The sequence below is a fragment of the Hemicordylus capensis genome, chromosome 1 (assembly GCF_027244095.1).
Source record: "Hemicordylus capensis ecotype Gifberg chromosome 1, rHemCap1.1.pri, whole genome shotgun sequence".
Taxonomy (NCBI): Eukaryota; Metazoa; Chordata; class Lepidosauria; order Squamata; family Cordylidae; genus Hemicordylus; species Hemicordylus capensis.
In genome coordinates this window covers 316,222,484-316,246,903 of record NC_069657.1, presented here as the reverse complement: position 1 = coordinate 316,246,903, position 24,420 = coordinate 316,222,484, and the positions used below count along the sequence as shown (strand labels likewise).

General features: G+C 43.3%; 1 protein-coding gene across 4 annotated transcripts in view; it reads left to right on the top strand.

The window, feature by feature from the left end:
* RNGTT (RNA guanylyltransferase and 5'-phosphatase) overlaps positions 1-11,619 on the top strand; it is a 278,619-nt gene extending 267,000 nt beyond the window's left edge. For all 4 annotated transcript variants that reach the window (XM_053287326.1, XM_053287325.1, XM_053287324.1 and 1 more), the window contains 2 exons: positions 4,164-4,287; positions 10,317-11,619. In XM_053287326.1, coding sequence (XP_053143301.1) covers positions 4,164-4,287; positions 10,317-10,474 — 282 coding nt within the window. In that variant the 3' untranslated portion in view covers positions 10,475-11,619. The remainder of the gene's footprint in view (positions 1-4,163; positions 4,288-10,316) is intronic.
* Positions 11,620-24,420: the final 12,801 nt, after the last annotated feature.

Genomic DNA, 24,420 nt, shown 5'->3' with positions numbered 1-24,420 from the left:
TGCTGAAAAAGATCTACAATTCCCTTTCTGGAAAACCATATTTATTTATTTATTTATTTATTATTGCATTTATATACCACCTAACATCGAAATCTCTAGGCAGTGTACAGCATTAAAAAAATATAAAACATTTAAAATGCATAAAGAGATAAAAATCAGAACAGATAAAAACACATTAAATATAAAACATTTAAAATTCATAAAGAGATAAAAATCAGAACAGATAAAAACACATTAAAATTTAAAAATCAGATTTCTATTAAAAGCTGGGAAAACAGGTACATCTTCAGGGTCCTCCTAAAAAAGAAATAGAGAAGGAGATGCTCTTATTTCAGCAGGGAGTGCGTTCCAAAGCTCTGGGGCAGCCACAGAGAAGGCCCAGTCCCGAGTTGCCACCAAACGGGTTGGCAGCAACCATAACCGGATCTCTCCAGATGATCTTGATAGGCGACAGGGTTCAAAACAGAGAAGGCGCTCTCTTTAAGTACCCTGGACCTAAGCCGTTAGGGCTTTATAGGTAATAAACAGTACTTTGTATTGTGTTGGGAAAACATATTGGTAGCCAGTGCAGTTCTTTTAGAGTCGGTGTTATATGGTCCCTTTGGGTAAACCCAGAGACCAATCTGGCTGCTGCATTCTGAACCAATTGTAGTTTCCAAACTACGTACAAAGGCAGCCACACATAGAATGCATTACAGTAGTCAAGCCTAGAGGTTACCAGCATATGTACCACCATTTTAAGGTCATTGGTCTCCAGAAATGGACGTATCTGGCATATCAGCCGAAGCTGATAAAAAGCACTCCTGGCCACAGCCTCAACCTGAGAAACCAGGGAGAGTTTTGGACTACGAACCTGATCTTTCAGAGGGAGTATAACCCCATACAGAACAGGCAGATCTAAACCATCTCTCGGTTCCTGATCCCCAACAGACTGTTATAATATTGCTTTTATAATAAATACTGAATAAATTATTACTATCATTTTAGGGGGCGGTCTTGGGATTTTGATCTGCTAAGGAAAATGGCTTAAAATGTAGACATCTGTTGAAAAGAGATTTACATTTTAAAACATCCTTACTAAATGATCTGGGAATTTGTAGCACCCCTTCTGCAAAAAATGTTTGCTAAAGTTACTTGTGTGTTGATGGACAATGCAGATAAAAACTGATAATAGTAAAATTGAAACTGCTGGCCTTGCTTTTTGACAAGGAAAACTACCTCTAAAATAAAGCCTTGGGATTAAATTACGGCTTTCTTAGACTGTAGCACAGCAAACCTTTGTATAGCATGGATCTTGCTCAGGAGAATGAACTGTTTTCAACAAGTGGAGTTACCATGGTTACTCAGCAGTTTTGCAGTGACTGATAAGAGACATGGTGTGAAGCAGGCTTCCCTCTAAGGTGTGCGTGTGCGCACAAAATGGCAGCCCTCTGCACAGCTGATTATTGCAGCCACACATTCTCCTCCTCCTCTCTCTGCTCTCTGCTTCACTCCTTCACTCCCTCCACCTCCAGCTCCCTCTAGGGATGTTCACGGAACCGGTTTGGAGGCCCTTTATGGATCTCCGAACCGGTTCGAAGAACCAGTAGTTCCACCAATTCGACACCGGGGAGATCTCCCTTTAAGGGTGGGAGAGGGTGCACTTACACCTCCCGCCACTTTCCCCTCGCTGGCGCTCCAGTTTTTTTAAAATCCATGGGGGGGGCAATGTTTCCCCTCCCCCCGTTGTTGCCCGGAAATTGGTGGAAGTATGGGCTGTGCATGCACCTGCTGCCATGCATGCCCGCCACACACGTCACATGTGATGTGTGCGGCAGGCGCATGTGCGGCGTTGAGCACATGCGCAGCTCATACTTTCCGGGCAACAACAGGGGAAAGGGCAGCAGGGAGGTACACTGCTACCCCATGGATTTTGAAAAAAATGGAATGCCGGCGTGAGGAAAGTGGTGGGAGGTAAGTGCACCCTCCCCCGCCCTTAAAGGGAGACACCACCACCCCAGCGTCGAACCACATCTCAGCGGTTCCGTGCACACCACTAACTCCCTTGCCTTGCAGCCAGAGGTAGGCGGCTCCTCTGCTATCCCTGCCCCTGTGGGGACTGAAGAGGGTGGGCCTTAGCCAGAGCAGGAAGGGGCATATTCGTGCCTGTCACCATTTCTAATACGCCCCTGCTACAGTAAGACTGGGAGAACTGATTTCCCTGCCAAAACAGTGAGAATGGTGACAGGGCATCTGCAGGGAGAAAAGCGGCGACAGGGAGAGAAGTGACAGGGAGAAAAGCGGCAGTGGCAGCAGTGAGAATGGCGACAGGGGCAGCTGTGGGGAGAGAAGCTACAGTGACAGTGGGAAGAATGGCAACAGGGTGGCTGCGGGGAGTAAATAACCTCCTCTCTTCTCCCGGTAACAACACGGTGGTGACGACAGTGGGGGTGGAGAGGTGGCAATGAGTGCGGGAAACAGCTAGGCAGAGAGCTCGTTTTGGGTGGAGAGAGAAAGAAATGTGGCATCCCCCAGAGCTGGCATCAGGCAGTAGGGGGAAAGAAAATGAAAAGACAAAGGGCAGCTGCTTGTGAAATCTCGAAGTCTCTGCTGTGTAGGTAAGGCATTGGAAAAGCTTCTTCCCCACCATGAAATGCATTTTGAGATCCCTCCCCACTTGCCTTCTCCCCTGCCCCCAGTCAAATTAGGCTATTTCTAGTTGTTTTGACAATGGCTGGCCTCTTGCTGGAATTAATTTAAGTAATAATTGTTAATGGTAGCAAATGTTATCTGCCTGATCACAACTTTAAATTTGGAAACAAATACTCTATTTTTCTGTTTTAATTTGGGTTTGATTATTATATGCATAGATTCAATTATTTGCCGTTTGCATTTTTTGGACACTTTAACCATGAAGAATTTTGAGTGCTGCTAATCACTGTTTTAATAGAACAGTGGGGACAGAAGGGGGGAGTTTGTGTGTGTGTGCGCGCGTGTGTGCATGTTTGTGTGCATACACACACACACACACACACACACACACACACAGAGAAGCATGGAAGGCGTTCCTGAAGGAAAGAGTGGGGAAGTATTTGGCTGCCCATAAGAAAACTCACTTATGGTGGGAAATATAGGGAACACTGGAGGTGGGGGGAGGGGGGCATAACAATTTTGTGTGCCACTCTTTGTGCCACACATTAATTCTTTCCTTATGTGTGTCTGTGTGCGAGAGCTATGTGTGCACCCTGTCTTCATACTGCCACCCAGAAAACCTCTTTCCGCTCATTCATGATAAAAAAAAAAAAGAGGGAACAATGGTGTGAAATGATAAAAACAAATACATAGTTAAACCCTGTTAAGTTGTTATTAAAACTGTGGATGATGTACCCACACACAGCACCCATGGGAGCACACTATCTGGCCACACACCCTTCACCGAGACAGTCTTAAACCATGCACTGTGCTCTCTCCACACACAGCATTTGTCTGTAGAGACAAGCACTGTATTCCAGGAAAGATCCTCCTTGTGGTTAAAAATGCTGGGGGACCAGCTGTTAAGTGTGGAAATTGTGGTGGGAGGGGCAGACTTGGATGTTTTAAGTGTGTATTGGTGCAGCAATAAGGCTTGCTGATGTGACCCCATGGAGGCTGTACCTGAGGTTTGTCTGGAAAGGAATCCTGTGGCACCTCATTTTCCAGCCGTTATCCTGTCTCCTTACTTACTTACTATGTAAACTCCATTTTTACATGGTGAATGTCCACAGGTTGGATCCATAGTCGCCTTGCACAACAAAAAAGGCACTTTTGCTTCTGCAAGGCAGCCCCTGATGCTCATCAATGCTCCCTCTCACTGCAGCCCAATGTACTTCATCCAGTGCCATGCCAGAGAGTCCCGGGACTCTCCGGTGGGGAAGAAGGATCAGGAAAGCTCAGTTGGGTGGCACTCTGCTGGATTAAACCCTTTGTTTACAGTTTTCACTGATACATGGATTCATTAGCAACAGCCAGACCTGGCCATCTTGTGATCTTGTCTCAAGTTTCCTGAATTATTTTGGGTGGGGACACACATAGGTGTATCATACCAGGTTTCACAGCTATGATAAATTTTTATTGATTGAGCAACATGACTTAAGGAAATGTTCGGTGTTGCACTGCCCTTTACAAAAATATTATTTTTTAAACAGGTAACAAAAGATTTGAAACAATATGACAATAAGATTATAGAGTGCAAGTTTGAGAACAACAGCTGGGTCTTCATGAGACAAAGGGTAGACAAAAGCTTTCCAAATGCTTACAGCACTGCCATGGGTGAGTACAATAAAGGTTGGTTCCGTGTTCACATTTCTTATTGGTACTTTGATGAACTTGGGTAAAGGCATCCTTTCAAGGACTTTAGACTCAAGCTAAACTGCCTTAACATTCTAAAGGCATCAGCTAAAATTAGAGTTCAGAACATGAATTTGATTTGTGAATGTTTTAAAATAAAACTGTTTTACTACATAGGACTGATAAAAGGGCATTGGCAATGTCAGGTTGTCTTGTGCTGTTGTACAGAAAAAAGGTAACCTGGCACTTGAATGTGCTTATATAAATTGAACTTGTGAAACGAAAATCCCTGATAACTTCAGCTCTATTCAAAATGGCGCAATCATTGTTCGCCAGATGGAAGAAGACAAAATTACAAGAAACTGTAATGTCCAGAACCTAAAATAGTATGCCAACAATGGAGAATAAAACAAATGAAAACTATGAAAAAAGTATGTTCTTGCTGGGATTGTGACACATTCTAATTTACCATCAAACAATAAAAAGGACAGTATGAAAAATGCAAGGCAGCAGCTTCCTTTTGCATAGTGAATATAAGGTTTTTAAAATTAATGTTTTATAAAATAGGTATATTTAACTAGAGCTGTCAGACTGTTATGCACATAAGGTCGCAAATGTATTTATCAAATGTTTTCCAGCTCTGCTGTAATATATTTTAACTCTGCACGCTTCAGGTACTATTGAATTCATAACAAATTCCAGAGTTAACCATATTAGACTGTTCTAGCAAAAACAACAAAAGGTTGTATCATAAAAGTTCGATTCAGATATTATGCTGTACAAGTGTACAGATGCCTATACACTCATACACATGTTTGTGTGAATGACTGTACCTGTGTTCATTTTAAAAGTGAATTTGGATACAGGCTCTTCAAATGCATAGTACATATAGGAAGTATCCTTCTGTACCTGAGTTCAGCATAACATGTACACTTGTTGTACGATTGTAGAACATAACTTGAAAATGGTCCTGAGCACTCATTAAGAGGTGCTCCATGGTGCAAGCTCCTTCCTTGAATGAAAAGAGAGTTGCGCAGACACAGGGGATACTTCCATGAGTGGAAGGAGTTCTTGAAGGAGTGCAGCTCTCCTGTTCATGATAGGAGTTCACAGCCACAAAGCATCTCTGTCTGAAACCCAAGTCCAGTGACAACTGAAATACTGACTCTTTTATTTTGGCATTACTTTTCATAAACTGGTACCTTCTGATGTGCATACACATGTGCATACAGGAGAACCACGTTAATTGTGAGTCCAGCACCAGTGGTTTCACATATCCACGGCTACCTGGCCTAGGGGGAAAATGGGAAGGATTATATCCGCAGGTTGGAGGTGGCCGGAAATGACCTTCGAGGTCATTTACGGTAGTGATGTGATGAGGGGAGTGAAGACCACAAGGTTAGTATTAGAACTCATTCTATAACTCCAAAAAACAAAACAAACAAAAAACCTAATCTCCTCAAAATATTGCCCTCTTACATGGTGTGTCAGTATAGGGGGAAATATTTTTAATTTTGTTTGTCAGGACTCGGAGAATGTGCCCCTCTCCCCCAGGAAATGAGAAAAATATTGAAAATAAAGTGCAACCATTATTACATTTGAATGATTTAACTATTAATGTAACTAACCATGTAATGGTTAGACCACCTTTTTCTGCATGATCCCCACTGCACTTTAAGATAATCAAGAGAGGTCCATCTCCATATACCTCCAGCTTGTCTGGAGGTGACTCAGGAGCATGCCTTCTCTATAGTCACTCCTGGGCGGTGGAATGCGCTCCCTATTGACATTTGTGCCTGAACATCTTTGATAATTGATTAAGTGCCATCAAGTCAGTGTTGACTCTTAGCGACCACATAGATAGATGCTCTCCAGGATGATCTGTCTTCAGCTTGGCCTTTTAGGTCTCTCAGTGGTAAATGTATTGCTGTTGTAATAGAGTCCATCCAACTTGCTGCTGGTCATCGTCTTCTCTTTCCTTCAACTTTCCCCAGCATTATGGACTTCTCAAGGGAGCTGGGTTTTCACATAATGTGTCCGAAGTATGATAGTTTGAACTTGGTCATTTGTGCCTTGAGTGAAAATTCTGGATTAACATCTTTACCAGCTTTCAAAAGAGCTCTTCAGACACACTTTTTCAGCCAGGCTTTTAATAATCTCTGAATGTTTTAAATTTTTAATTGTGGTAATCTTTGAATGTTTTTAATTTAATTGTTTAATAATTGGTTTTATTCTGTTTTTATTGTGTTTTTTGTAAACCACCCAGAGCCTTTGGAATCAGGCGGTATAGAAATAAATAAATAATGGTTGCTTTATTTTCAAGAGATTTTACCAGCCCTGACAGAAATTATTCTCAGCTGTTAAATGAAAGGCAAAAAGAACAGGAAACAAGGCACTCCCACTGCCCCTGTATGCCCAGTTGCTCCCTGTTTTTGAGAAGGGGCAGAAAAAAATAAAATAAAAATACAACATTTGGAGGATAAACACGTTATAATTTATTTGTACTAACACTGAAATGGTCCTGACACACACAGATTTCTCACCGAACACATTTTCTGTTCTCACTGCATCTACTCAAGCTTTCTGTAGCTGGCACTGGCTCAAGATCACTACTTGATCTAAATTCCTAAATTCCTTTGTAAAGCCATTTCCTCCCTTTTAGGGTGTTCAGTGGGATCCAATGCCCCCAATGAAGTAATCACCATACTTAGTCACTACCCAAATTGCATATTTAGTGCCTCTGCACCAATCAGGATGTGCCTTTATCCCCCCCGCAAGGGTGGACAGGGGCTAGCCCAGCCCCTAATGAATCAGGTCAGAATAGCTTACACACACCTATTCTGACCAATAGGCAGCAAACCAGACCAGACCAGTGATTTGATTTCCCAGGGTCCTTCTAGGCAGGCTGAGCAGACTCTCTGGAGATCTGTATGCAAAATGGGAGCACTCAGTTGGCAAGCAAATGGAGTTCAGAACAGTTAGAAGTTCTGACTACCTTTCTCCAGCCTCTCCAGAAGGAAGTCAGCTCTTTTCTCCACACTCAGCATCCTGACCAAGCCCTCAGGAGGCATTGGATTTCTCCAGCATTTTCTGGGAGCTCTTACCTTTTTCTTTCCTTTTAAAAAAATGTCACTAGCAAATATTGGCAAAATTCAGAGATCCAGAGAATGAGGATGAAAGTGGGGGATATGGTGGCCTGGCATTTTTCTGGGTAGTTCTTTTACCAACAAGCCAGCAGCCCCTTGCCTTCCCTCTTTGGGAATTTAAGCAAAGCCTTGTGCTCCTTTCTCTTTCTCTTGCTTCCTCACCTCTCTCCAGGGAGAAAGAGAGGGAGAGGGGTTATAGCTTCCAAATAAAACAAGGCATTTTAACTGACATTACTAATTGGACAACTTCAGACTTGTCCTGCTTAAAATGTGTGTGTGTTTAATGCAAAAATAGGTTTTTATTTTTTAGGAATTCTGAGATTATTGCCTTCTCTTAGTGGGCAACCTAACAGGCACAACTTGGAAACCAGTTCAGTCCAAAATAGTCAAGTAGCTCCACTATAGCCCTTATGCCAGTTTTTCTTTGCTGTTGGTTGGTTGTTTTGTGTTTTGTGAGTGGTAGTAGTATGGAGAGGAGAAGTCCTCAGCTTCTTTGTACAGGTTTGTGCTTTATATGGCTTAATTTTCAAAGCTGATAAAGGATTATCTCAAGTAAATGTTGCATAGAACTGCAACCAATTCTATACAGTTTATTCCAAATGAACTAATTGGGGCCCAAGTAATTGCTGTGTGCATAGGATTGCAGCCCAAGGACATATCCCAGAAATGTTTATATTGTCAGAAAGGGAGAAATAAGCCTTGCTTTAAAAAAGGATGCATGTCTGTATGTGTGAGAAGAAAGGAAGGGCTCTGTGTGTGTCCAAATACACTGTAGTATTTTCAAGCAGTATGTGTAAGCAGGTGCTACCTGGAAGTAAGTGCTCAAATTTCAATACACACACCCTGTTGATTTTCTTAGTCTAGTCCTGCATGGAGTGAGGAGGAGAGGGCTGAGATTGGAAGAGAAATGGAGGCCATCCTGATAGAAGAAGGGTACTGAGGGGAAGAGGCAAGAGGACTTTAGAGTGAGAGGGCATTGATACTTTCCACACTGACAACCACTCTAAGGGCAGGCTTCCTTTACTCACAGCCAACCAAGGGGTGAATTTAGCACTAAATTAATACTAAATAGCCAACTGCCAATTGTTGGTGTGAGTGATGGAGATTTTGGTTCAGACAAGTAAACAACTTTACAGATGGAGAAGCCATGGGCTGGTGATCCACTTCTTTCTAACTTAGGGTTGGACCTGCCTACTATTAGCCGCACCTATGATTACCCCTGGCTCCCTTCCCTCCCCTCTGCCACCCCAGCCCCAAGAAGCAGCTGCTGCCACTGCTTATTGGTGAGAACCGAACAATACAATGTTTTTAGGAAGCATCACCATTACATCTGAATGGGAGGGGGAAATCGATCAATCAATTCATTTCCATTCAGTTCAAGATTTGAGAGTCTTGATGTCAGCACTCATCAGCTTAGTCTAAATTATCCTTAGCCCTTAAAACTAGGGATGTGTGAGCCGACTTGAGGTCGAGCCGGCTCTCACTCAAACTGGCCCGACTCGAGGACTTGCCCTTGAGCCGGATTGGGCCTGGTCTGAGGCTGGTTTGTCTTTTTCTCCATGTCATGCCCATGTAAATGGCCAGTGCGCATGCGTGACGGCCTCTAAAATGGTTGCCACCAGCGCACAGGGGCCTGGAACAGGCCGGAAATGCCTGAAATGGGCTTTTTGAGACCAGGAAGAGGCTGGTGGGGGAGATTCCCCCGTTGCTGTGGCAGCATCCCCCCCGCCCCGAAGCCCCACAATGGTAGTAAGTAAGTAAGCCCTGAAATATTTTTCTGTTCCCCCTCCCCACAAGCCTGAACTGAACTGGTTCAGTCTTGAGCTGGACCAGTCCTGGCTCAAGTGTACACAGAACCAGACTGGACCTGATTTGGTTCGACATCAGTTCTACTCAAACTAAACCAGGTTTTCCAATTGTGTGCACACTCCTACTTAAAACTGTACATTAAATATTATATGAATCATGCCAAATGGGGTGTATAGAGGCACTTGAAAAAGTGGTGCCTCTCTTATATTGAGCAGAGGGAGAGCAACTGTGTTTTACAACCCAGCAGAGTATCCAATGACTACTGTTATCTCCTTTTTCTTCTTCTAATTTATGAGCCCTTTGGGGGAAAGGAAGCCATCTTGTTCTCTTTTCTGTGTAAATTGCTTTGAGAACTTTTGTTGTTGAAAAGCAGTATACAAGTAAAATGACAATATGTACTGTTCAATGTGTGGGTGTAGAATGGGCCAGGTCATGTGGCAAGTACAGGCCTGTTTCCCTGACATGTAAATTCTGTGAAATTTGCAGTAGATGTGAATAGGACTATACTAATATTCTGGGCTAAAGTTCTGCTAGAGTAACAAATGTCAGTACGTGTAGAACAAATTCTTTTTAAAAAAAAAATCTCTTAAAAGCATTATGATTCAAAACAGTTTGTATCTTATCAAAACTGTCATTCACACTTGCTTTCAGAATAATGTGGGTATGACATGGGCCCAAATGGTTTAGGGCCTTAAAGTTCAAAAACAGCACCTTTAATTGCACCTGGAAGCAAACTGTTAGCCAGTGCTGATCTTTCAAGATCAGAGTGATATTCTCACTCCAAGTGGTGCCTCACCACATTTCCCACCAGCTGTAGCTTCTAAATACTCTTCATGAGCAGCCTCATGTAGAGCATGTTGCAGTAGTCTAATCCTGATATAACCAAGGCATGAATAACCATGGCTAGTTATATCTACTTGGGCAGCAGTCATAGTTGGCATACCTGCTGAAGAAGTGGGAAAGCACTTCTGACTATGCAAGCCACCTGTTTGTCCCAGAGCAATGCTGACCACCTCCAAACAGTATGCAATTGATCAAATGTGTTTCCCCCCTCAGCTGTGTGTAACAGCATACGACATCCAGTGACAAAGGAGATCCTCTTTGAGTTCATTGAAAAGTGTACTGCAGCACCTCCAGGACAGACACGCAAACATCACCTGGATCCTGACACTGAGCTCATGCCACCACCTCCACCTAAAAGACCACGGCCGTAACCTGATACTAAAGACTGAGGGAACAGCAGGTTGTTTACAGTTCTACAAGATGATGATGTGTGTGGATTAAAAACTTTTGCAAAAAGTTATTGTAAACCTGTAAATACTTAAGTGCATTTTTTTTGGAATGCCACATCATGGACTCAGATTTGTTTTGTACTTGACAAGTTGAACATTGCTTCTCAGAATTAAAAAAGAAGATTTAATCCAAAGGGTTAGATAAGAGAAATGCGGAATTGGCGGAAAGCCACCTTGTTTGATAGGTACCTTGTTTGATAGGTACCTTTCAAATTTAATGTTTTATACTAGCAATCTGGAACTGTGAAGCCATGACAAAACTGCCCCCTTTTTTTTACAAATGGTGTTTCAAAGAATGTGGTGTTCTTATTTAACTGATTAGGATTTGTCACTTTGTTTCATACAGCATAGTTCTCCTGTGTTTCTTAGAATCACAGCAAATGTTCATGTAGTGTACTCTTTAAAATAAAACGATCAGGTTTCACTATTTTTCTAAAACCATTTTTATATTAAAGAAGTTACACAAGAGTCATGTGTAAATGTCTTTTGGATGTGCATTGTGGGTTTTTTTAGTTCAAACGAATTCATTTACTGAATTTGTTCTGATCTTGCATTTTAGGTTTTGTGCATGGTAGGAACAAACAATTCTTAATATTAAGAAAGAGGCTTAGTTTGCTGTAAAAATAATTGTAGATAAATGTTGTTAAAAGATGTGCATCATGTTGATGTACAAAAAGACTAATCATACTAACGTTGCATTACTTCCATGAATAAAATGATGGAAGAAACTCACTAGGTGATAAATAAAAGCAAACGCCTCCATCAAAGGGAGATCGCTTGCTATAAAACTTAATAGCAAAGAACATACTTTTTATAGGTGAAAGTAGCATTATGGAGTCCCAAATATTTCAAACTAAGAGTCAGGTTAGATGACTGACATTCGTATTCTCATACAGTGACTTGTTTAAAAAGATGAACCGAATAACCTTGCTGACTTACAGCAATAGTTATTTGAGAAGCTGCATAGTAATTACAAGCTGAAGAATTATTGTGTTTAATCTGAGGTACAATTGTGATAAAACATTTTTTCACAAGTTTACTGTAAAATAAAAGAACCTAGTATTTTGGCTGTTTATACTTATTGATATGTATGAGTCACTTAACCATTTAGCTGGCTGCTGATCTGAAGAAATTTTATTCGCTACATAATAACTAAATGGTGTTTGTATTGTGAAATATTTAGTGTTATTTTTAAATTTTTTATATTTTCCTTGTCTTCATACATGAAGACTTGTATGTTCATGTTTGGACTTTGTTCAGTAACCATTTTCTAACATGTTCCCTGTCTTGTTTGGGCCCAGAGAGAACAGAACAAGTTGATTCTTTTGTGCAGTTTACAACCACCACAAATATTCCAGTGTTAGATTCCCCTACCCCTGTTCAACTGTATAACATGTAGGAGCCACCTATACATGGTTGCACAGTGATTTCCTAGCAGTCTTATCACTAGATGTGAAATGCTATGCAATCACATTGCACTCAAGATAAAATATGGATTTCTAATGAATATTGTTATGAATAGATGTATCTGCATATTATGCAGACACATCATAATATGATTTGATCTGAGGAAAAGGGAAATGCTCCCTTAGAAGGGACTCGTTCTGTAAATGATGAGTCCATATCCTCTCGCACAGGGGATACCACTCGGGGGTGGGGACCTCCTTGTAGTAGACAATAGGGTCATTAGGGGTATAGAGAGATGGGTCTGTGACCCGCTTGTACATTGCATGGTGACTAGCCTGCCTGTTGCAAAGGTTGCGGATGTCACACAGCATCTAGATATGCTGTTAGGCAGTGCTGTGATGGAATCAGCATTCATGCTGCACATTGGAACCACCGATGTTGGGAAATGCAGTTGGGATGTCCTGGAAGCCAAATTTAGGCTGCTAGATATATTGAAGTCCAAGACTGCCAAGATAGCATTCTCAGAAATGCTACCTGTTTCATACACAGGGCCAGAGAAACAGGTGGAGCTGAGGGGTCTCAATGTGAGGATGAGATGGTAGTGTGGGGAGGAGGGTTTAAATTTGTTAGACACTGGGCTACATTTAGGTAAAGCCTGTACAAGAGGAATAGGCTCCACTAGAGCCACAATGGAACCAGACAGCTGGAGCTTAAAATCAAAAAGGTTGCTGAGCAGCTTTTAAAATGATGCCTGGGGGATAGCTGGGCAGCATCTGGTTCAGCAAATGCCACCCCTTAAGATGCAAGGGTATACATCTTTAGATAAGCCAGAAGAGTAGAGAGGAGAACCAGATAAAGAACTGGCAGAAGGATGTGCTTAGGTGGTCAAAGGGATCAAATGGCCATAAGAAAGATAGCACACACGAGGTAAAACATTAAGCTTATTGGTCCTTATATGCTAATGCCAGAAGCCTCGGAGCCAAGATGGGCAAGCTAGTGCTTGGTTGCTAATGAAATCATAGATACAATCAGCCCTTTCCAACCATGAGGGTTCAGTTCCTGGAAAACGACTGGCAAATTTGCAGTTGGCAAGGCATTAAAACTAGTTTTTTAAAAACTTTTAAAAAAAATTCTAGAAAACCAGCAAAAAATCCCTTAAAATTTCTAAAGGTCAACAAGAGGAGTGAGCAGCTTGAACCTCAGGAAATGTTTTGAACCCCATAAAATCGCTCAAAGGCATTTTAAATCCTGAGAGTCTGCAGGGTCAGCAAGAGGAATGAGCGGGTTTATTTTGAAACCCCCCCCCATCACAAAACACTCCCCGCCAATCACTTTAAGAATATTGCCAACCATGGATACTCAGGTCACAGTTCGTGAGACCAGTCACAACCTCCCTGTTGTGGATATTCAAAACCATGATTGGAAAGGGATGGACTGTATATTAGTGGGCATAACAGAAACATGAAACAGTGGGACACTGTTATTCCTGGATATAAACTCTAGAAAGAACAGGGAGGGGTGAATTGGGGGTGACGTAGCACTGTATGTCAGACAGGTTGTTCTAGTAAGAACTAATAAGCCTACTTTCCTTTCCACAGTCTCTACATTTGGACTGAATTTGGTTCAAATTGAGATCCACAAGTTCATGTGGCCGCCATCTTGAATTGGAGTGGATGACATCACACAACACATCCTTTGGGCATCCCTATGTGTCCCTCCATTTGTAGCAAATTTGGTTCAAATTGGTTAGGTGGTTCACAATTTAGCCCACTTGCGCCTCAAAAGTTTACGCATCTGCAATCTTGGATTGGTGGATGACATAACAAATTACACCACTGAAGTGTCCCTACGTGTCACTCATTGCAACTGTACCCAATCCACAAATTAGCCCGCCTGCGCCTCAGATGTTCATGTGGCCACCATCTTGAATTGGAGTGAATGACATCATCACACATGATGCCATTTGGGCATCCCTATGTGCTGCTCCATCTGTAGCAAATTTGGCTCAGATTGGTTCTGCGATTCACAAGTTAGCCCACTTTAACCTCAAAAGTTTACGCATCTGCCATCTTGGATCAGGGTGGATGATACCATCACAAACTATGCCATTGAGGTGTCCCTACAACTGTACCCGATTCAGTTCAGATTGGTCCAGGTGTTGCGAAGTTGATGGGGGCGGGGAACACAAGGACACACACACAGAATGCCGGGTAATCTCATAAGCCTACTGGAAAGGAAGCTAAAAAGGGATAGAACCTAACAAGCTGGAACACTGAAATCCTCCACAGAAACTCTGTGGGTGACAATACAAGCACTGAAAGGAAATTTGCTACTTGGAATGTGCTATCACCCTCCTGACCAAAACACTGACAGTGACTGGGAGTTGCAGAAGGAAATCAGGGAGGCATCAAAGAGAGACAGCTGTAGTAATGGGTGACTCAATCACACTCACATAGACTGAGCAAATTCACATTCAGGCCAGATTTCTAGATATGCGGAACGACTGTGCCCTAGAACAGTTGGTCATGGAACCAACCAGAGGTAAGTCGGCCTTGGACTTAATCCTGAGTGGGGCCTGGGACCTGGTGTGATGTCAGTGTTGTGACCTCTTAGGGAACAGTGACCATAGTATGATCAAATTTATCATACATGCAAGGAGAGAGTTGCCAAGGAAGTCTAACACAGATACTTTGAACTTCAGAAGAGGAAACTTCTCTAAGATGAGGAGTTTGTTGAAAAGAAAACTGAAAGGAAAAATCAGGAGAGTCACTGTGCTCCAGAATGCATGTAGTTTTACTTAAAAACACAATACTAGAAGCCCAGTTAGAATGTATACCAAGAAGGAGGAAAGGTACCACCAAATCCAGGAGGATGCCAGCATGGCTAACAAGTAAAGTTAAAGGAAGCTATAAAAGGGGGAAAGACTTCCTTCCTGAAATTGGAAGGCCTGCCTAAATGAAGAGAACACAAAAATCTGGCAGAAGGTGACAATGAGGGAGGCAAAAAGAGAGTGTGAAGAACATTTAACTAAAAGTATCAAGGCAAACAACAAAAACTTGTTAAAATCATCAGAAGCAGGAAACCTGCCAGGGAGGTGGTTGGACCTTTAGATGATGCAGGAGTGAAAGGGATTGGATATGGAGATTACACAGAAGCTAAATGCAGGAGTGAAAGGGATTATTAAGAAGGATATGGAGATTAGAGAGAAACTAAATGAGTTCTTTGCATCCTTCATCATGACAGAGAATACTGAGTGGATACTGAGAGGATACTCTGCCTAAACCCAGGTTCTCGGGAATGGAGGCTAAAGAACTGAGTCAGATAGAGGCGAAGAGAGGTGACGTTCTGAACTGGAAAAATTAAAAAATTACCAGGGCCAGATGGCATCCACCCAAGAGTCCTTAAAGAACTCAAATGTGAAATTGCTGACCTCCTTGCAAAAATATGTAATAGTCAGGCTCTGTACCAGAAGACTGAAAAGTAGCTAATGTAACTCTGATTTTCAAAAAGGGATCCAGGGCGGGGGTGTGGAGTCTGGGAAAATACAGGCTGGTTAGCTTAATTTCTGTGCCTGGCAAATTGATGGAAAGCATACTTAAGGACAAAATTATTAAACATATAGAAGAAAAGATCTTGCTGAAGAAGAATAAGCAAGGCTTCTGCAAGGGCAAGTCTTGCTGCAGCCTCACCAACCTTTTGGAGTTCTTTGAGAGTGTCAACAGGTATGTGAATAAAAGTGATCCAGTTGACATTGTGTACTTGGACTTTCAGAAAGCTTTTGACAAAAGTTCTTCATCAAAGACTCTTGAGAAAACTTAGCAGTCATGGGATAAGAGGACAGGTTCATTTGTGTATTGGTAACTGGTTGAGGGTCAGGGAATAGAGGGTAGGAATAAATGGACAATTATCTAAATGGAGAGAAATATGAAGTGGGATCACCCAGGGATCTACACCGGGACCAGTGCTTTTTAATTTATTCATAAATGATCTAGAAGTTGGGGTAAGCAGTGAGGTGGTCAGATATGCAGATGACACTAAACTATTTAGGGTAGTGAAGTCTAAAACCAATTTTTTTTTCATTTTTCTTTCTTTTCTTTTTCATTTTTAATTTTAAAGAAGAAATATTACAGTCCAAAACACTCCCAAGAATGAAACACTTTCATATAAAGTTTTAAAAGAAAAAGAGAGAAGAAAAAAGGAAAAGAGTGAAAAGAAAGGAAATGGGGGGGGGGACCCCGACAAACAATGCGTATATGTGTAATCACCTTCTAAAGCACATACAATTCATTAAATTTTGACCATATAGCTTGAAACTCTTCTTTGCCTAAACGGTGAAAAAAAACCAATTCAAATGTGGATAATGAGCACAATTCAGTAGTCACTGAATTAGGCCACTCTCCAAGCTTGAAGAATCCATAGTAGTTGATAAAGTGTTAAGTTTCATATCCTGGAAATGTATCCCAGGAGAACATAGCTATCTTTAAAACACAATGATAATTGCAGTGTCTTATTTACAGTTTTATGGACTTCATCCCAAAAAGATGCTATAATTGGGCATGACCAAACCATATGAGACAATGTCCCCTCATAAATATTACATTTCCAGCAAACTGCATTCTGAACCCAGCCCTTTCTGAACATCCTCTGGGGAGTCCAATAAGAGTGAAACAAAAGTTTTTGCTGAACAAGTCTCAATTTAAGATCTATATATGCTCGTTTCATTATCCTTAATGCTATTAACCATTCGTCTACCGTAATGGTATATTCAAGATCCTGATTCCATAATACATGAATTTAATCAATATCAACGTTATCTTTCTTTAAGTTTTAAATAAAATGATATTCATCTTAAGCGCATTTATCTTTCCCCAAATACACAAGGGTTTCACAGACCAATGATCTAAATCATTTTTCATCTGACTCAAAAATTTAGAGAAATTTAAATTTACCAAATAAGAAAGATCATTTGGAATCACCATACCTAAATACTCAAGAAAATCTGGGCACCGCCTAAAACCCCATGATCTACAATTATCAGGGAGGCTTGCAGAACCCAATGGCATCAGTTCTGATTTCTCCCAACTTACAGAATAACCAGTCAACTTGCCAAATTTATGTACCATTGACACCAAATTGAACTCGTTGGTGTATCCACAAAACATAAAATATTTGCATATAGAATCAATTTATGTTCAATTCCAGCCAATTTAATGCCCCTTATCTCATCTAATTCCCTAATTGCACAAGCCATGGATTCTAATGCTATATTAAAGAAGAGGGGAAAGGGGACAACCTTGCTGTGTTCCCCGCTTCAATTTAATCAAAGGAGATAATATACCATTAGTTATAACCCGTGAATAAAGAGCCTTATAAATAAGATTAACCCAAGTCAAAAAACTAGAAGGAAAACCAAATCTGATCAAAGCTTGCCTCAAAAATCTCTTATTGACCATAGCAAAATCCTTTCGGCATCCAAAGAAATTATAGCAGCAGGAAGATGTCTTTCTGAAGATAAAGCTATTACATCAATCAATAATCTAATATTATCTGATCCTTATCATCCCGAAATAAAACCAGTCTGAGTTGGATGTATTATAGTGGGAAGTATAGTCTATATTCTACGTGCCAATGTAGCTGATAAAATCTTAGCGTCGACATTTAGCAGAGATATAGGCCTATAACTCTAACATAACTCTAAATCTTTACCAGGTTTAGGAAGAACTGTTATATAAGCTTCATCAAATGAGGGAGGGAACTGCTGATTCGAAAAAGCTTCATTATAGACTTCCAATAAAATTGGAGCCAGAAAATTTATATATTTCTTATGGAATTTCACTGGAAAACCATCCAGCCCAGGTGACCTGGAAGATTTCATAGATTTAATTGTGTTCACGGTTTCCTGCAAAGAGATGGGTGTAGCTAATAAATCCCTTTGCTCTTGTGTTAATTGTAAAAGATGTAATTGTTGTAAAAAATTGTCTACACCCGTGTCTGTTACCGAATTAAATATCTCACCACTATATAGTTTAGAGTTAAACAAGTAAAATTGATGATTGATTGACCTAAAATCTGTATAAAGGTTACTTTGAGCATCACAAATAGAGGAGATAATAGTACGTTGCTTCATCTGTTTCAGTCATGAAGCCAACAGTTTACTCGATTTTTCTCCCCTTTCCCAATATCTTTGCTTAGTACAGTTCAAAAGAAACTCCATTTCTAAGGAATAAAGCTTATTTAGTTCATATTTAGCTGTGAGTAAACTTCTGTGTAACTCTGGAGACAGGTAAGAAGTTCATAGTTCTTTGACCCGATTTTCCAAAAATACAAATTGAGCTTTTCGGGTTTGTTTTTTTTAAATGAAGACTAGGCTATAAGCTGACCTTGCATAAATGCTTTGAAAGTATCCCAAATTAATAACATGGATGTAACTGAACCCCTGTTAAGGCAGAAAAATTCCTCCATCTCTTGTTCCATCTGTTTGTTAAACTGTGAATCGTTAAGCAAAGATGTATTCATATACCACCTAACTGAAGCTTTAAAACAATTATCAAAACATATAGCCATTTCAACAGATGCATGATCTGAAATTGCTATAACATCAATTTTACAATACTGAATTTTAGAAACTAAATAATGAGAAACCAAAAAATAATCTAATCTACAAGAAGTCTTATGTACTGAAGGGGAAAAAAGCATACTCTCATTGCAAAGGATTAAACAAGTGCCATATATCTATTAAGTTAAAATCTGATATATACCCTTTAAGTGTGGTATGAGTACGAGAATATAAACTAGATGGAGGAGTATTACGATCAAGAAAAGGTTCTAAAGTTTGATTCATATCACCACCAAGAATTAAATGGTCAAAAGTAGGTATACAAATGTGCAAAACAATTATGTACAGCTTCAGGAGAGTCCATAACCGGACCATATAGGTTCATCAAGGCCATACGTAGTATAATGAAACAACCATCATCATCTGTAATTTCCTGTTCTATAGTCAATTTAGAGGATTTATGAATCAAAATAGCAACACCTCGAGCCCTTGTAAAATTTGCACTAATATATACATTTCCCACCCCAACGCCACTGTAACAAAGACTTTTCAGCTGGCAACATATGAGTTTCTTGAAGAAAAGCTAATTCAGCTGTCATCTTTTCCAATTGATTAATACCTTAGAAATTTTCAAGGGTTCCCTCAAGCCCTGAAAAGAGACATAAATTTCAACCAAATAACAACAAAACAACAAAGAGAAAGAGAAAGAAAAAAGGGGGGAAAGTTATGAAGAAATCATTATACTTCCAGTATGGACTAGATACTAGTTACAGCAAACTCCCATTTCATTTCTTCCATAAAAGGGTTAATAATATGCTCCATTAACAATTATATCATGTAATAATAAATCATTGTAAACCGCTTAGAGAGCTCCGGCTATAAAGCGGTATATAAATGTAAGTGCTATTGCTATTGCTATTGCTATTGCTATAATGTACTTCTATAATTCTAACAAAAAGACCTTGAAAGGTATCAACAAAGATAAGATTCTAGGTATTTAGCCATATTATGAAAACACTAACAAAACAAAAGACAGTTTCAGTCTCCATTTCCAAGTTTGTTAAAAACTGCTCAGCTGAAAGTGAGCTAGAGAATGATTGAAGCTTGTTCTGATAGAAAAGGCAAAATGTTGCTGGATAACAAACATAATATTTTAATTTCAATTCCTTAGCCATGTCTTGAGCTTTCTGAAAACATCGTCTTTGACTTACTATTTTCTTAGGATAATCAGGGAAAAACAGAACTCGAGAGTCCTCATAGTATAATTTTCCTCCTCTAGCACGTATCAGAAGATCATCTCTAACAGAAGCTCTTAATAACTTCACAATAAAAGTCCGTGTTTTATCAGCTGCAGCGGTTGGTATTCTGTATGCACGTCCAGTTTGTAGCTCATAATCTTCAGGCAAGATAAATACAGAGTGAAGATACCTTTGTATAAAACCAATAGGACCCGGTGGTTCCTAGGCAGGTAACCCACCTAACTATCGCTGCCCTAAAACCAGGTTTGCAGAGCAAGTGCTCCACAAACCTGGTTTTAAAGACCGTGAGTAGCCTCTGAGCGGCTCTGCGTCACAGTTACTCACAAGTAGACCCCCCGGAGGGGAGGAGAAAAGCCGCCTCCCGGCTCCGGGGGTCTCCCCAGTATGCCCTGTGCACTCACGCAGGGCATACTGGAGCTTCTGGCAGCCGCACGGCCCCCAAGCTCCCCAGCCCCCACCGGCTCTGTCACAGCTCTGGCAATCATGTGGGCGGCTGATCCGGCCACCCAGGGTTTCCATTCTGATTGTGAGTGGGGAGAGTGGGCTAGGGATGTGCGGTTCGGTTCGGATCCGGACCGGTTCGTCCGAACCGGTCCGGATCCGGCGGCTCGATCCCGGACCGAATCGGGCCCTCCCGGGGACCGAGCCGGACCGAATTCGAGCCGGTTCGGTACCGAACCGGCTCGGGTTTCCCGAACCGGTTCGGGAATGAAATTGAGTCTCACTCAGTGTCTCTTTAAAGTGTGTCCTCCATTTTGTGTCTCCTTCCCGAAACTTTTGCTCCTCCTTGCATCCATTTTGTGATGCTATTTCCAGGCATTGTATTGGCTGCGCTATTGATCCTTGATTGGCCAGAATGAGTCCTTTGGTCTGGTAGGCTGCTTGGCTGTTGCACTGTTGAGAGCTGGCACCCTGTTGGCCGTGGGGGGAGTGCAAAGGTGGGGGCTCCCAAAGGAGGGAATTTCAAACCTATATAAACCCAAGCCTCTTCTCTGGAAACTTCTCTTGGCTGCAGTTGTGGGATCATCTCTGAGACCTGCTTGCCCTTTGCTGGCTGCTCTGGTGTCTCTGTGAGTCCTGACTGTGTCCTGTGTCTCTCTGTGTGTGCTCTGTCTAATCCTTTGTCCACCTGCCCTTTGTGACTCTCTGTGTGTCTCCTCTCTCTGTCTGTCTCTTGTCTGTATACTGTGTGTTACTTCACTTTACTTTCTTCTTAATTTCCCCCAATTTTCCCTGTTCCTTGTCTGTCTGCTTTTCTCCCCCCCACCCTTTCCCTTCTCATCCTTTGGGCCTACCCTCCCCCTCCCCCACTCCCACCCACTGCATCCTCATTGCTTTAAATCTTCTTCCATTAATTATTGCTCTTTGTCCTGCCTTGTTGTTGTCCAACTTTTTGATTTTCACATTGCATTCCATTGGTTTCAGTTATATATTGCTTGCTGGTTTTGCTTAAATTGTACCATTTTGTTTGTTTCTGCTGACTGCTGCTGCCCTGCGAGTTGGTTCCCTGAATCCCTCCCCCCCACCCCCAGAGGATTCTGTTGTTGTTTCTTGTTGTCCCATATAATCAGTTTTGGTTCCCTGCTCCAAACTTGCCCCTCCAAGTCCAACCACACCCCACCCCAACCCCACCCCATCCAGCCTTCTCCCAAGTTTGCTGCTGCCAAACCGAGTCCAGTTTTCTTTGCTTGGTTCCACTTATTCATTTGCTATTATTAATTTGCAGCAATTGTGGTTTCATTGTCTCTGTTCACTTAGTGGCCCCCCTCAGAGTCTGTGTTTGGTTCCCCCTCCCCACACCCCCACCCCCAAGTTTTTTCTGCTGGTTATAGTCTTTCTTTTAATTTTTTTTTTAAACTTCTGGCTTGTGTTCTCTTGATATATATTGCTTTATATATTTTGCTACCCTCCTCCTCCTCCTCCCCCCCCTGCCTGCCCCCCCCACCCTCCCTCCTCCCAGACCCTACCCTAGCCCAGGCCCAGCTCCTCCCCCAACCACCCCATCCAGCCTAATCGCTGCTGCTGCCCGAGTTGTTCCAGTTTCTCCTTTGCTGTTTGTTGTTGCCCCCTCCCCTTCCCCCCAACACCCCTCTGCCACACACTAGCCCCCAACCACACACACCCTCTCTGCTCCCCCCACCCCACCTCTTTTTCTCCTTGCCCCTGACTCTCTCCACTCACCCCAGGCCCCCTGCCACACACTAGCCCCCAACCACACACACCCTCTCTGCTCCCCCCACCCCACCTCTTTTCCTCCTTGCCCCCGACTCTCTCCACTTACCCCAGGCCCCCTGCCACACACTAGCCCCCAACCACACACACCCTCTCTGCTCCCCCCACCTCTTTGGACCGCTGCTACTGCTGTGTCCTCCCCCCACACCTGAATCCCCCCTCCCTGCTGCGCTGCGCTTCTCCTCTCTCCTCTTTCTCTCTATCATCTCTCTTTCTCCTCTCTCTCTCTTTCTTTTCTCTCTCTCTCCTCTCTTTCTCTTTGTCCCTGCCCCCCCTCTCTTTTCTCTCTCTCTTAGTCTTTTCTCTCTCTGCTCCCCTTCACTTTCCACCTCCTCTCCCACAGCTGCAGCCGCACACAGTAGCCTACCCACCTGGCGGCTGCCATCGGTTTTTTTTTTCTTTTTATAGTTTTTGGTTGATTTTGTCTCTGCTTGGGGGTGAGTTGAGCGACACAAATAGTGTTGTCTCCTCACTTCTGCCCCTCCATCGTTGTTGAACTACCCCGGTTGCCTGTGTGCCTCGTGCGGCCGCCCTGCTGTGTCTCAGCCCAGGGTGGCTGGCTGGCGGCGGCGAATCCGTGACCAGCAGTGAGTGGCAGGAGAAGGACCGGAAGAAGAGGGGTTAGTGCGTGTGCGATTGTGCACCTTTTGTTGCCCCTTTCTCTCCCTAGCTGGCGGTTTTAAATAGGGACACCCCTATTCTGAAATGCATTTGGGTGTGGGGAGGAGGGAGGGAACCTTGGAGAGGAGATGTACTGTTGTAAAACTTGTGTCTTCATGCCCATGCCCAGTAAAGAAATTGCTGCTGTGTGTTGCGTTGCATTGCATGCGTCTTGCAGGTGGTTTTTGAACAGGTGCCTTCCAGAGTGCTTCCTTGCCTCTGGGGCAGTCTGAGTGGGGTCCAGGGTTCTGATGCGATGCTGCCACTACATGCTGGGCCCATGCCATGCCAGAGTGCTTCCTTGCCTCTGGGGCAGTCTGAGTGGGGTCCTGGCTGGGCTCTGATGCTGCCACTACATGCTGGGCCCATGCCATGCCAGAGTGCTTCCTTGCCTCTGGGGCAGTCTGAGTGGGGTCCTGGCTGGGCTCTGATGCTGCCACTACATGCTGGGCCAATACACACGTATGATGATGATCATGATGTTCAATCCATGAGGCTGCCATCAAGTGTTTGCTGCTGCTTGCTTGCCATGGCATTGGGCAGGCAGAGTCACAGAGTGGGTGGGTTCAACCTCTGTGTTGGTGTGACTGGGTTCTGGTTTTGGTTGTGTGCAATTTAGAGTCACTAAATAGGCTGCATTGAGTTTGATGCTCCCCCCACAGGAGCATTACTTGAGAACCACCCCCCAGAACCCACACTTTGTGTTCCAGTTCACTAAATAAGGGTTTCCTCCTTTGATCTGCAGGTTCCCAAGCGTTGACTGCATCCCTCCCCCACCCCCGGTAGGTGCTGTGCCCTCCCCCCATCCACTCTCCCCCCCCAAAAAAGCTAAAAACTTGCCACCCACACCACAACTACTCCACCCAACTGCCCGTGCCACCCTCCCACACCGGGGTTCCACCCTTTAACCCCCTATTTTTCTAAAAAAAACCCCTCCCAGACCCATCTCCCCAATTGGCTTGGTGGTTGACTCCCAAATTCAAAAAGGACACCCTCCCCCTCACTTCGATTGGCTTCCCCCCCCATATCAAAAAGTCTTCCTTTCCCCCCAATTGGCTTCCTTTTTTGAAAACAAACTTCCCCCCCGCCGCCTCCAAATCAGCTGCCTTTTTTTTGGCCCCTAAGCCCCTCCAAATTATTTTTTTGACCCTGTCTGGCCTTCCTCCTAAAGTCTCCCTCCTTCTGACCTAGCAGCATGTCTGAGCGCCGTGTGGCGGGCAGGGCTCGCTCAAGGCTGGCAGGCAGAGGTGGGAGAGGCCAGGTGCGGGGTGCGCCTGCGGCACGGGGAGGGAGAGGACGCGGGGAGCCTGAGGACACCCCAGTTCTCCCCATTGGAGAATTCTTTGCTCCGGCCCCATCTTTGGTGCGCAGGATTCAGTTCCCCACGCCTGCTGCCGCCAATCGCGGCAGAGGCAGAGGCACTGTTAGGGCTGTGGCGGGTCCCTCCTCGCCGGCGGCACCAGGTGCTGCTGAGCTACCGCCAGTTGTTGAGGTGGAGGAGACTGTGGAGTTGGAAGAGCAGGTAGAGGGCGGTGAGGACCGTGCGGCTGGCAGCGATGCAGCCAGGTTCTCCCTCCCTCTGGGGCCCCTTCCCCCTATCCTTTCGCCGCTCAGTGGGGCCCCCCCTCGTGAAGCCCGACACTCTGGTGGGGAGCGGTCTGGCGAGGTGGTGGAGGAGAGGCCTGCCTCTCCGATGCCAGTTGAGCCGGGCCCTTCCTCCGCTGTGGAGGGCGGAAGGGGCGGGTTGGGTGGCA